Raw genomic sequence first — 14,965 nt, forward strand, 5'->3', positions numbered from 1 at the left:
TGTTTCCCAGGCCCATTTGACTATACTCTTAAATGTTTTCTTCTGCTGGTACCTAAGAAAGCCCATCAAGTTGTTCATACAGGAATACCCAAGAGATCTTCAGTATTCTTGGGACTTTCAACTTTATCTCTGCTTTATTTTATCTGTCATTTTTTTCTCCAATCTTCTATCTGTTATTCCTGTTTGGCATTTTACTTTTTTTCCTTTTGAATTTGTATCCTGAGTTCTTCTTTGTGTTTCCTTGTACTGCTTTCCTGAATAGGGATGACAAGGATTGCTGGCAGTGTGGTATTAGGTAAATTACTTAATCTCTTTGAGCCTTAGTTTGAAGTGGAGATATACGTTTTGTATACCTCAGAGTTATTGGTAGGCTTAAATGAGAATATCTGCAAACTGCTTAGCACAGTGCTTGGAACACTGTGTTTTATAAATTGTAGCCGCTCTACCCTTCTCCACCTTTCTGCCTTCATATTGGTGATTGCCGGTGCAGACAGTCTTATCTCTACAGGTGGATAGGTGCTGTGCGCCTGGACCCTTCCTGGCAGGCCTATAATATTTTTCCTCATATCTCTCATGCTTCAGCCAAACTAAATAATTTGCTTTGCACATCTCTTCAACTGCTCTTTTATTAGCAATGCTCTTATTTCCCACCAGTAAGTCCTCGTTTTCCTTCAAGGAAAAAAAAAATGGCTTGAATTTCACTCTCTGTTTTTTCCCCATCCTCAAACTATAAGAAGTTTATCCTTTTCTGAAGTGGGACTTATCATTTTTTTCTACCTTGTTATGTTTATTCATCTGTAACTAGACTTAAATCCTTGAGGACAGGACCATGTCTTATCAATCTTTGTATCCTCTGTGGAAAGTAACAGTCTGAATTCTATGTAATAGACACTTTATATGCTTTGCCGAGTGAGTGAATATATGTCTGTCCTTGGTAATTCACTGACATGGAGTATCAGTGATAAGATTAACAGAAAAATTACTGTGGTGTCTGTTTTGCAGTGAAGTTGTGGCTTTTCAGACTGTATTCTTTGGAGCGCTGGAGTATTTGTGGAGGTAGCTTGGCCTTATTTTCATAAATAAACTAAGAAAGTGCTTTGATATATAAAATGCTACATAGGAGTACAACAGAGAGCAAGAGGATATGCAGTAGAGAGGCTGTGCTTCAGTTTTCTAAAATCCAGAGCAACTCCACCTAAATATTTTTTACATATTGGGGCTCCATGTACTACTTTATTTGAATTTGAAGTTTGAATCAAGAGGCATGATTACAAAACGTTTGAAAACCACTCTAGTAGAGCACTGCACTCTGATGGATACAGACAAAGAAAAAGAGCAATTCTGTTTTCATCGTGTTGAGTATGAGTTCTCAGAGTTAAGGGTTCACAATACACTTGGAAGCATATAATTCAAGAAAGTGAGTATGCCTTTTCCCACAGTGGCCAGCTACCTTTTTATTACTGTCCTAATGTCTGTATAGTTTTCTTAAAATTCCAAGCATTATGATAGGAATGAAACTTTAATCTTTAAGGTCTTTAGAACACTTAGCTTCTTTAGGTTGGGAGAGTTTTAAAAATACACTATAGTTTAGTGAATTATGTCATTGGATTTAATAAATGTGGTCTGTGTGTGGATGCATGCATTTATTATTATATATTTTTTCAGTTTCAGGTGTGTCCCAAAAGTCTGTGTGTGTCTACTCCTGGACATCGCACAGATCTTTTTCAGAGGGATCCTAAAAATGTACTGATAACTGATTTCTTTGGAAGTGTACGGAAAGTGGAAATTACAACAGAGACTATTAAATTGCAACAGGATTCAGAAATCATGGAAAGCAGGTATTCATCTTAAACCATTATTTGAATAGAATACTAGTCTCACAATTTGTACATTTTTTTGAAACATTGTATTAAGAGGCAAAAGTTGGTGTTTGTAAGTAAAATTACACATTTATACCCAGTCTTCACTTTATGTAGGCTGTATGCTTTTCAGATTTATATGCAAAAACTATCAATATTAGTGGAAACTAAGATCATCGTTAGGATTATGTTGGAGCTCCAAAAGACAATCTTGCTAGTGGTTCAGTTTGATACTTGCCACAAAGGCCTAAAACTTTTCCCATAACTGGCTATCCCAGCGCCATAATTTTCTGTTAGGCCTCCTGGTAACATTAGGGAAAGGAATGAGAAGTGTAAACCAGGTACTGCCTTGGGGAGTGAATTGTATGTGAGTGAGCAGTGAGTGAGTACAGACATTTGTAAGAGAGAGGAAGTTGGGAGACATTGGTTCACTTTGGGTATGTGAATTTTAGAAATACTTACAATTTGTTTTATTTTCTCTGTAATCATTTTTAAAGGTAAAATACTTCATTAGAAATAAATAATGGGTCAGTCAATAGCTACTTTCTTGAAATATATAATGGCATATGTTGTTAGCCATGAAACTTTGTTATTTGTGATTCTCTGTTGCTATCTATTAGAAACTCATACTATAGGGAACTTTTTTGGATTGAAAAATGGCAATATATACAATTACAGCAATTTTCAAAATTTCAAAGATTTGTAATTGAGCTTATGAATGTTGTAGGAATAAATTCAAACACTGGCACAAGATGCTTTTCTTTGATTCTAGTTACAACAGTTTCTTTTTTTTTATTGATGTATAATATTTGTACATATTTTTGGGGTACATATGATATTTTGATACCTGTGTACAGTGTTTAATGATTAAATCAGGGTAACTGGAATATCCATCACCTCAGACATTTGTCTTTTCTTTGTGTTGGGTACATTACTATTTTTTTCTAGATATTTTGAAATATGCAATAAATTGTTAATAATTTCCCTACTATACTGTCAAATACTAGAACTTATATCTTCTAACTGTATTTTTATACTCCTTAACCAACTTCTCTTCATTCTCCTCCCAAACACTTTCCCTACCCAGCCTCTGGTCTACCCTCTACCTCCTTGACATCCACTTGTTTTGCTCCCACATGTGAATGAGAATATGTGATATTTGTCTTTCTGTGCCTGGCATATTTCACTTAACAATAACTTCCAGTTCCATCCATGTTGTTACAAATAACAAGATTTCATTCTTTTTTGTGGCTGAATAACATTTTATTGTGTATATATACATTTTCCTTTTCCATTAATCTGTTGATGGACACATCTTGATTCTATACCTTGGCTATTGTGAATACTGCTGCAATAGACATGGGAGTGCAGATAACTCTTCAGTATACTGATTTCCTTTTTTCTGGATATGTAGCTAGATGTGGGATTGCTGGATCATATGGTAGTTTTATTTTTAATTTTTTGAGCAACCTCTGTACTGTTTTCTATAATGACTGTCCTATTTTGCATTCCCACCAATAGTGTATGAGTGTTCCCTTTCTCCACATCCTTGCCAGCATTTGTTATTTTTTGGTCTTTTTTATAAGCTAACTGAGATGAGATGATATCTTGTAGTTTTGATTTGCATTGCTTTGATGATTAGTGATTTTGAGCATTTTTTCATATACCTGTTGTCTTCTTTTGTGAAATGTCTATTCAGATGATTTGCCCATTTTATAATTAGATTTTTTTTGTTTTTTTGTTTTGTTTTGTTTTGTTTTTTGCCATTGAGTTGTTTCAAATTCCTTATATTTTCTGGTTATTAATTGCTTGTCAGATGGATGAATTGCAAATATTTTCTCTCATTCTGTACGTTGTCTCTTCACCTTAAACATTGTTTCCTTTGCTATGCAGAATCTTTTTAGCTTGATGTAATTTCATTTATCTGTTTTTGCTTTTGTTGCCTATGACTTCTGAGGTTTTACCTAAAAAATTTCTGCCCAGAATAAGGTCCTGGAACGTTTCCCCAGTGTTTCCTTTTAGTAGTGTCACAGTTTCAGGTCTTAGATTTAAGTCTTTAATCCATTTTGATTTGATTTTGGGATATGGTGAAAGTTGGGGATCTAGTTTCATTCTTCTGCATATGGATATCCAGTTTTCCCAGCACGATTATTAAACAGAGTGTCCTTTCCCAATGTGTATTCTTGGCACCTTTGTTGGAAATGAGTTGGCTGTAAGTGCTTGGATTTATTTCTGAGTTTTCTATTTGTTCCATTGGTCTATGTGTCTGTTTTTATCCCTATACCATGCTGTTTTGATTACTGTAGCTATGTAGTATAATTTGAAATCAAATAGTATGATGCGTCCAGCTTTGTTCTTCTTGCTCAGGGTTGCTTTAGCTATTCTGGGTCTTTTGTGTTTCCATAGAAATTTAAGGGTTGATTTTTCTATTTATATGAAAAGTGCCATTGGAATTTTGATAGAGATTATTGCATATGTATAGATCAATAAATATACTTCTTTTGGTAGTATGGACATTTTAGCAATGTTATTTCGTGCAATCCATGAGCATGGGATGTCTTTCCATTTTTTGTGTCTTCTTCAATTTATTTCATCAGCTTTGTGTAGTTTTTCCTGTAGAGATCTTTCACTTTGGTAAAATTTATTCCTAGATTATTTTTTCCTTTGGTAGGTATTGCAAGTGAGATTGCTTTCTTGATGCCTTTTTCAGATTGATAACTGTTGGATAAAAATGCTACTGATTTCTGTATGTTGATGTTATATCCTAAAACTTTACTGAATTTGTTTATCAGTTCTAAGAATGTTTTGGTGGACTCTTTAGGTTTTTTTAAGTGTAAGATCATGTTGTCTGCACACAAAGATAATTTGACTTCTTCCTTTCCAATTTGGACACACTTTATTTCTTTCTCTTGCCTAATTGCTCTGGCTTGGAATTCCAGTACTATGTTGGATAGAAGTGATGAGAGTGAACATTCTTATCTTGTTCCAGATCTTAGTGGAAAGTCTTTCAGTTGTTCTGCATTAAGTATGATATTAGCTGTGGGTTTGTTATGTATGGCCTTTATCATGTTGATGTATGTTCCTTCTAATCCAGTTTGTTGGGAGTTTTTATCACGAAGGGATGCTGAATTTTATTGAATGCTTTTTCAGCATCTGTTGAAATTATCATATGGATTTTGTCCTTGATTCTGTTGATCATGTATCATGTTTATTGATTTGCATGTATCGAACCATTATTGCATATCTGGGATGAATCCCACTTGATCATGATGGAATGGTCTTTTTTTAATGTGCTGTGGAATTCAGTTTGCTAGTATTTTGTGGAGGATTTCTGCATTTATGTTCATCAGAGATATTGGCCTTTAGATTTTTTATGTGTGTGTGTGGTGGCCTTGTCTGGTTTTGTTATCAGGGTAATGCTAGCCTCATAGATGAATTTGGAAGTATTCCCTCCTTCAGTTTTTTGAAATAGTTTGAGTAGACTTGGTATTAGTTCTTTAAATGTTTGGCAGAATTCAGTGGTGAATCCATCAGGTCCTGAGCTTTTCTTTGATGGGAGATTTTTTACTACTATTTTGATCTTGTTACTCATTATTGGTCTGTTTAGATTTTCTATTTCTTTCTGGTTCAATGATGGTAGGTTGTATGTGTCCAGGATTTTATATGTTTCTTCTAGATTTTCCAGTTTTTTCAGCACGTACTTGTTCACGATATTGTCTAATGAGCTTTTGTATTTCTGTGGTATCAGTTGAAATGTTTTCTTTTTTATCCCTGATTTTATTTATTTGGGCTCTTAGTCTTTTTTCTTAGTCTAACTACAGGTTTGTCAATTTTATATTTTCAAAAAACTAACAGTTTGCTTTGTTGATCTTTTATATATTTTTTAGTCTCAATTTCTTTTTCTTTCTTTCTTTCTTTTTTTTTCTTTTTTTCTTTTTTTTTGAGATTGGGTCTTGCTCTGTTGCTCAGGCTAGTCTGGAACTCCTGGGCTCAAGCGATCCTTTTGCCTCAGCCTCCCACATAACTGGGACTACAGACATGCACCACCACACCAGGCTAATTTCTTTTTATTTTTTGTAGAGATGGGGGTCTCCGTATGTTGCCTAGGCTGGTCTTGAACTCCTGGGCTCAAACGATCCTCCCACCTTGGCCTCCCAAAGTGCTGGGGTTACAAGTGTAAGCCACTGTGCCCAGTCTGATCCTTATTTCTTTTCTTCTACTAATTTTGGATTTGTTTTGCTCTTGATTTTTGAGTTCTTTAAGTTGCATAGTTAGGTTGTTTATTTGAAATCTTTCTTTTTGATGTAGGCGTTTATTGCTATAAACTTTCCTTTTAATACTACTTTTGCTGTATCCCATATTCTGATATGTTGTGTTTGTATTTTCATTTGTTTCAAGACATTTTAAAATTTTCTTCTTAATTTCTCCATTGACCCATTTGTTATTCAGGAGAATGTTATTTCCATGTATTTGTATAGTTTTCCAAAGGTCCTCTTGTTATTGACTTTTAGGTTTTTTTTTTATAGTCGGAAAAATATACTTGAAATGATTTCAGCTTTTTTGAATTTGTTGAGACTTGTTTTGTGACCTAACATATGGTCTATCCTGGATAATGTTTTATGTGCTGATGAGGAAAGTGTATAATCTGCAGCAGCTGACTGAAATGTTCTATAAATGTCTATTAGGTCCATTTGGTCTAGAGTATAGACTCCAATACTTCTTTGTAGATTTTCTGCTTGGATGATCTGTCTGTTGTTGAAAGTGGGGTGTTGAAGTGCTATACTATTATTACAGTTTGCCTCTTCCTTTAGATCTAATCATATTTGCTTTATATTTGGGTAAGACTGCAATGGGTATATACACATTTACTATTATTATATTCTCTTGCTAAATTGACTCCTTTATCATTATATGATGACCTTCTTTGTTTCTTTTTATGGTTTTTGACTTGAAGTCTGTTTTATCTGATATAAGCATTGCTACTCATGCTCTTTTTTGGTTTTCATTTACATAAAATATCTTTTTCTATTTGTTCATTTTTTGTCTGTATCTTTATAGGTGAAGTGAGTTTCTTGTAGGCAACATATAGGTGGGTCTTGTTTTTTAATCCAGTTAGTCATGTCTTTTAATTATGATGTCTTTTAATTGGAGAATTTAGTCAATTTATATTCAGTATTATTATTGGTAGGTAAGGGCTTACTGTAGCCATTTTGTTATTTGTTTTCTAGTTATTTTATAACTCCTCTCTTCCTTTTTTTCTATTTTCCTTTGCGATTAAATGATTTTCCCTGGTAGTATGTTTTAATTCATTGCTTTTTGCTTTTAGTGTATCTATTATAGGTTTTTGCTTTGTGGTTACCATTAGGTTCATTAAAAATCGTATAGTTCTAATAAGTTATTTAAAACTGATATGGCCGGGCGTGGTGGCTCACGCCTGTAATCCCAGCACTTTGGGAGGCCAAGGTGGGCAGATCACTAGGTCAGGAGATCAACACCATTCTGGCCAACATGGTGAAACCCCATCTCTACTAAAAATACAAAAAAATTAGCTGAGCGTAGCAGTGCGCGCCTGTAGTCCCAGCTACTTAAGAGGGTGAGGCAGGATAATTGCTTGAACCCAGGAGGCGGGGGCTGCAGTAAGCCGAGATCGCGCCACTGCACTCCAGCCTGGTGACAGAGCGAGACTCTGTCTCAAAAAAAACAAAAAAACAAAAAACAAAAACTGATGCTAACGTAACTTCAATCACCAAAAAAGAGAAAAGAAGCAAACAAACAAACCAAAACCTGTGCACATTAACTCCCTCTCCCCCGACATTTTGAATTTTTCATGTCACAATTTGTGTTTTTTTTATATTGCCTATGTTGACAAATTGTTTTGTTATATGTTCTGGAAGAATGGAATTTGGCTCTTAAATTATTTGTATGTATTAGCACAGTAGCAAAAATTGTCATGGGCGAAGATCGTTGTTTTTAATCAAGGAGAAAATTACTTTAAATATCACAGCCAGATATCAAGCACTGTTGAATTAGAGCACCCTCTAGTGTTTATAAATAAATTTTATTTACAATGTTGCTATTTACCAGATGGCTTCATAATTATTGGTGTACTTTATTCAGTTAATTTATGAGAATCAGGCTCCCAGTGGTTCAGGAATTTTTACATAGATGCTATAAATATTATCTCATTGTATGTAGGTGCTGTTTGCATGCAAATATGAATGGCAATCCAAAGTTTATTTAAAGTATATAATGAGAGATCAGATATCATAAAAAACTATTTTATTAAGGAAATTATAGGCTGGAGTATATATGCATTTTAAAAAATCTTAGGTTAAATTATCAACACACTGTTATTAAAATTGACAGTTAGAAATACTTTCTACACATATTAGGGAAACAATGGAGTCCATTGATTCAGTTATTCATATTTTATATTTTGTGTAGTACACTACAGTAAAATCAGATATGATGGAGAACTTTAGTACATAAAACTGATTGGGAGTACCTTTATGAAATAAGAATTGCTTTTATGTGTCTTCTGAAACTTACATATGTTAAGTAAGATAAAGTTATATAGTAACAACCCTTTGTTTCTGCGTATGTCTTACTAATTGTGTTGTAATTTATTTGCAAGAGCAGATGAGGTAAAATAAGGACTGATTGTAATAAGCTTTGCTTAGGTAACTTGATTTTAAACAGCTTCATCGTAGTATACATAGGCTGGCTTTGGATAAGTATGCAGACAGATAAACTGTCTTCCTCTTCAAAGAGTTGGGTTTTTTGAATCTGGTGGTAATTCTGTGTCAGAAAACCTTTTACTGAGGTTACCAGTTTTGTATCTTTTCTGTATTAGGAAGATATCCTCCAGGTTGTGACTGTAAAAATTTTGCACATTTTAGTGTTACCAAATTTGTAGAAGTCTAAATTCTATAGAATTACCTAAGGAAAAACAGAATCTAAGACATTATGAACTCTAAACACTCACCTTTTATGTTAGTGGGTTAGAAGAAACTTACCTAGTCTGAATTTTTCTCCCCTCCCCTCACCTCCCCTCCCGTTCCCTCCTCTCTTCTCCTGATATGGTTTGGCTCTGCGTCCCCACCCAAATCTCATCTTGAATTTTACTTCCCTAATTCCCATGTGTTGTGGGAGGGACCCGGTGGGAGATAATTGAATCACGGGGGTGGTTTCCTCCATACTGTTCTCATGGTAGTGAATAAGTCTCACGAGATCTGATGGCTTTATAAGGGGCTTCTGCTTTCGCTCCCCTCTCATTTTCTCTTACTGCCACCAAGTAAGAAGCGCTTTTTGCCTTCTGCCATGATTGTGAGGCCTCCCCAGCTATGAGGAACTGTGAGTCCATTAAACCTATTTTTCTTCCCAGTCTCGAGTGTGTCTTTGTCAGCAGTGTGAAAACAGACTAATGCACCTCCCCTCCCCTCCTTCCTGTCTCTCCCTTCTTTCCCTCACCTTCCCTCACAGGATCTTTCTCTCTTGCCTATGCAGAGTCATAGCTCACTGTACCCTTGAACTTTCAGGCTTAGGTGATCCTCCCACCTCAGCCTCCCAAGTAGCTGGGACTACAAGCTCAAGCTGCCATGCCTGGCTAATTTTTCTTTTACTTTTTTTTTTTTAGACAGAGTCTCGCTGTGTCACCCAGGCTGGAGTGCAGTGGCACAATCTTGGCTCACTGCAACCTCCACCTCCTGGGTTCTAGCAATTCTCCTGCCTTAGCCTCCTGAGTAGCTGGGACTACAGGTGCATGCTGCCATGCCTGGCTAATTTTTTTGTATTTTAGTAGAGATGGGGTTTCGCCGTGTTGCCCAGGCTGGCCTCGAACTCCTGAGCTCAGGCAATCCACCTGCCTCTGCCTCCCAAAGTGCTGGGATTACATGTGTGAGCCATCTTGCCAGGCCTCTTTTACATTTTTTTGTAGAGACAGGGTCTTGCTATGTTATCCAGGCTGATCTAAAACTACTGGCCTCAGGCGATCCTCCTGCTTGTGTCTCCCAAAGCACTGGGATTAGAGGCATGAGGTATGGTGCCAAGCCTCATTTTCTTAGTGATGTCTTTTGAAGGGTAGAAATTTAAATGTTGGTGAAATCCACTTATTTTTTCTTTATGCTTAGTACCTATTATGCAAGCAGTCTTTGCTTAACCAGGGTCATTAGGATTTTCTTGTTTTCTTCTAGAAGTTTTATAGTTTTAGCTTTTATGTGTAGGTCTGTGATCCATTTTGAATTAATTTTTGAGTATTGTGTGAGGTAGGGGTTAAGGTTCATTTTTTTTTCCATATGGACATCCAAATATTCCAGTAACATTTGTTGAAAAAATTACAGATGGTCTCCAACTTACTTACAATGGTTCGACTTATCATTTTTGACTTCATAGTGGGTTTATCATGGTATTAAATTCATTTTCAATTTACAGTATTTTTTATTTACAATGAGTTTATTGGGACATAACTCCATCATAAGTTGAGCAGCATCTGTATTTATTCCTCATTGAATTATGTTGATCCCTTTGTCAAAAAATCATGTTTTGGGGGTCTATTTCTGGACTTTATTTTTTTGCATTGTAATATTTCTATCTTTATACCAGTATTACATTCTTGATTATTGTAGTTTTATAGAAACTCCTGAAATTATATGTCCTCCAAATTTTTTTTTTCATTTTCAAGGTTGTTTTCAGTGTTCTAGGTTCTTTGCATTTTCATATAAGTTTATGAATCAGCTTGTAGATTTCTTAAAGTAAAAAAAGAAAAAGAATAAAAGCCTACTGGGATTTTGATTGGGATTGAATTAACTTTATATTGGGCTGTATCACAACTTAACAGTATTGAGTCCTCACAATCCGTGAGTATATCTCTACAGTTATTTAGATCTCATGTAATTTCTCTATATTGTTTTATTGTAGATATTTTCTACACATTTTATTAAATTTATTCCTAAACATTTTGTATGTTATTTTTAAAACATTACATTTGTTTGTTGCTCAAATGCAGAAGTATTACAATTGATTTTATATTGACTGTTTTTCTGAGATCTTATTGATTTGGGGTCAACCCAATTCCAATCAAAACCCCAGCAGGCTTTTTATTTTTTTATTTTTCGGTAGAGGTTGACAAGCTGATTCCAAAATTTATATGGAAATGTAAAGGACCTACTATAGTATATGTTATATTATTGAACATATGGATTCTAGTCTATTTATAATATTTACTAGGAAATTAAATCAAAAGTTAAATTTACATATTCAATAGTAACATCTCTTTGAGATTCGGGTAAAATTGATTGTGAAGAATATGAAACTATGATCACATGATTCGCTTAAAATTGCTCATAGTAAATTGATACAATTATAAAACTTTATGAACCAAAAATTCACCAAAATGATTCAAGTAACAGTTGACAGGATTTCTCCTTTACTTTTCTACATGTTACTATATTTTTCAAAGTGATTAATTTACTCATCAGTATAATTCCACATTATCTTAGCATTTTATTTTGTCATTTATTTTATATTGTTATTTACAGCTGTTTGTCACTTCAGTTATTCAAAAGCTCATTAAAATGAAATGTCAGAAATTAGATGTGATTCGTTTGATTTATAAAGGCACCAAAACATAATTAAATTACTCATTTTGTCATTTTGCATATGGATAAAGTTCTTATTGTTATAGTTTCAAAATGGATTGGTCATATCATGGGTAGTTTTTTGTTTTTGTTTTTTAGCAGTTTATTTCACTGCCCTATCTGTAATTAACAAAAGCGTCAATTGAGTTGCTTTATGACTTCTAAGAAATCAGTATATATAAACAGTATAGCACAACATAGTACCATATCCCTTTGTGTTAATAAAACATCTCTAAATATAAATTGGCAAATATGTTTACTAGGAGTAGTAGTTTCCAACTAATGTTTATTAATATTCTTAAATATGTCAAAGCAAAGTTAATTTTAATTTAAACACTAAATGCATAGCACCTAAACTTTTTGATTGTATAAAATCTACAAATCATATGATATTTATAAAACAATTAGAGGCAAATTCATTTGGATTTTTAGACGATAAAGTTCTGTATCATATGGAAAAATAAATTCTGAGACCCTTAAGGTTTCTTTTAGTTCTTTGATTTATGTCTTTTTGATTTATGTGACTCTTCTGATCTTTGCAATAATTGTAATATTATTGTTCCACTCCACTAAATTAAATCTTACCATTCTAAATGAGTTAACAGACTTACTTATTGTCTACTATCTGACATTATAGGGGATATTACAATATAATAATAAAAGCAAAGTCATTGGAATCAATAAGCTCCTAAATTCAGATCCTCTGCCGTTTACTAGCTATGTAACCTTGGGAAAACTACTGGACCTCTTCTGTCCTCAGTTTCTGCATCTGTAAAATGAGAATAATAACTCTACCTCATATAGTTATTAATTTTTATTTTGCTTAGAAAGCACTTAATTCTATGCCTCAAATATAGTGAAGCACTCAGTAAGTGTTAAGTATTATTGAGAGAACTTATCTCACACACTGATAAAAATTAATTATTGCTAGAATTCTATTTGAACTGCATTTTAGCCATTTAGCTGGTTATCAATTCTGCTTTCAGTAATATAAACTAGTTATTTCATATTTGGTGGATTCTCATTTATAGAAATACTATACAGAATTTGGAAATTGTGTTGTACCAGAAGATGGCAGTAGTATCATATATTTGTATATAGGGAACTGTCTAATTTTTTTAAATGCTGGTGATCAAGGTAGGTTATACCTTCAAATAAATTATGATTGTTGTTTTTTCAGGCAACTGGTAGAGAAAAATAATTTTGATATTCAATTGTCAGTTTATAAAGGTTGGTAAAAATTTCTCTCTATATGTACATTTTTTTTGTATGGCTTTTATTATGGGGGAAAAATGGACCTGGTAAATGATACGGACCTGCGGTCTTTGCTTATGATATCCTTTATGTTGGATATCAATTTTGGGTCACAAAAATTTTTTATAAAGGATGGTAAAAATTTCTCTCTATATGTAAGTGTAGGCTTTAAAAAAACCTAACAATATGGAATTTTATCTATGAAATAGATGAATCTATCAGATACTTATGGCATATTTTTAGATATTAGTTTCCATGTTATTAAATACTTGACCAAGAAATTGAAGGGTCAAAAAAAGTTAAGGGGTGTTTGTGTGTGAGGATTATTTATTACTAATTAGTAATAAGACAATCTTTATTTCTAGCTTAGCATTGGGGAAAGTGTATTCCATTTTAAAAATTGATTTATACAATAACACTTTAGGATTGTAGCTGTTAGGTAAAACAAGAAGGAAAAGACATTTACATTAATATATAAATCTGTAATCCCATTTCAGAAATGTCAGTTTTTGTTGGCATAATGATGTGCCTTGCTACCGGGTTTTCAAATATTCTACAAGTGAAGTATGGCCAAATTGCTCCCTCCTAGTGCTAGAAGAAACTTTTAAGGCAACATGATCTAGTAGAAAGAGCACAGAGATGAATGGACTTGCATTCAAATTTTGCTTTTTTTGGGTTCCCAATATGGTTTGACTCTGTGTCCCCACGCAAATCTCATCTGGAATTGTAATCCCCATGTGTCGAGAGAAGGAGGAAGGTGATTGGGTCATGGGTGTGATTTCCCCCATGCCGTTCTTGTGATAGTGAGTGGGTTCTCATAAGATCTGATGGTTTTATAAGTGTCTGGCCTTTCCCCTGCTTGCACTTCTCTCTCGTGCCACCATATGAAGAAGGTCCTTGCTTCCCCTTTGCCTTCTGCCATGTTCGTAAGTTTCCTAAGGCCTCCCCAGCCATGTGGAAGTGTGAGTCAATTAAAACACTTTCCTTTATAAATTACCCAGCTTGGGTATTTCTTTATAGCGGTGTGAAATGGACTAATACAGTACCTTATTTAATCTCTCTAAGACTCAGATACTTTATCTGTCATAGGGTGATCTACTCTCTACCTTCTGAGTTATTTTGAAGATTGAAGGTAGTGTATATAAAATGAACATACTTTGTCAATGCCTTTTTAAAAGTGTGCCATCTAAAACTCATCACAGTTATATTGATGTCTTCCTCCAGTGCAAGAGATACAATGAGCAATACAATGCCATCTTTATTTGGTGTATTATAGTTCTGTTTCTATGGCTTGATTTGTGTTTTTATCAGCCATGTCATCTATAGCCCATTCTGACAGGAATTATTATTAGCCTGACTTTCCCATACTTACCAGTGTAGCTGACTTAAAAAAACAAAACAAAACAAAACAAAAAACAACTCAATTTCAGGATTTATGCCTATTTCTTTAGGTTTTTATCTTACTAGTGTTAATTCAGTATTATAGCCTATTAGTCTTTTTTAATACTCATTCTGACATTGCCATATTAGTATTGAACTATTTATGGCTTTTATTGTGGGGGAAAAATGGACCTGGTAAATGATACGGACCTGTGATCTTTGCTCATGATATCCTTGATGTTGGATACCAATTTTGGGTCACAGCTGTTAACTTTTATTTATTAGAAAGCTGATTTCTCAGGGCTTAATCAAAAAAATCAAAATTTAATAATAAAAATTTTTTGAATAATGCCAAAGTGGACCTAAAAAGTCAAAGTAAGGTTATTTGTGTGAGCTTTTATTAAATTGATATAGTAAATATTGTTTAAAGTATGTTTTTCTACAGATGTTATAGATAAATTACTATCAAGTAATTAAAGATTTTCATTTTGAAATTATTTTTCTCATAAAAATAAAGGAAAATCAGGGGACTTACCAACATTGACGAGCTGTATTATGCTCCATCTTTCTCTGCTTTAAATTCATTCATTATATACAAAGTTCTTGTTATACTCAAAGATATTCCAGGCTTGGTACTTTCTTTAATTTGATGAAATTGTGACTTATTATTCTGAAAGTACTTTCACTAAGGGAAGCGTGCAGCTTATATTGTATGGAATGCCTTTTTCAGTTCCTTCATTTTAACTTCAATATTAAGAGCCGTTCTCTGTTCCTTATCTGATGGCATCAGCTTCTAATATTAATATATTCTAGTATGATTTCCCAAGAAGTAAAGAG

General features: G+C 33.8%; 1 protein-coding gene across 1 annotated transcript in view; it reads left to right on the forward strand.

Moving 5' to 3' along the window:
- PIGK (phosphatidylinositol glycan anchor biosynthesis class K) overlaps positions 1-14,965 on the forward strand; it is a 132,551-nt gene that overhangs the window by 65,602 nt on the left and 51,984 nt on the right. The window contains exon 9 of the mRNA XM_003807789.5: positions 1,666-1,838. Coding sequence (XP_003807837.2) covers positions 1,666-1,838 — 173 coding nt within the window. The remainder of the gene's footprint in view (positions 1-1,665; positions 1,839-14,965) is intronic.

Source organism: Pan paniscus, chromosome 1 (genome assembly GCF_029289425.2).
Source record: "Pan paniscus chromosome 1, NHGRI_mPanPan1-v2.0_pri, whole genome shotgun sequence".
In the NCBI taxonomy this organism is placed as follows: domain Eukaryota; kingdom Metazoa; phylum Chordata; class Mammalia; order Primates; family Hominidae; genus Pan; species Pan paniscus.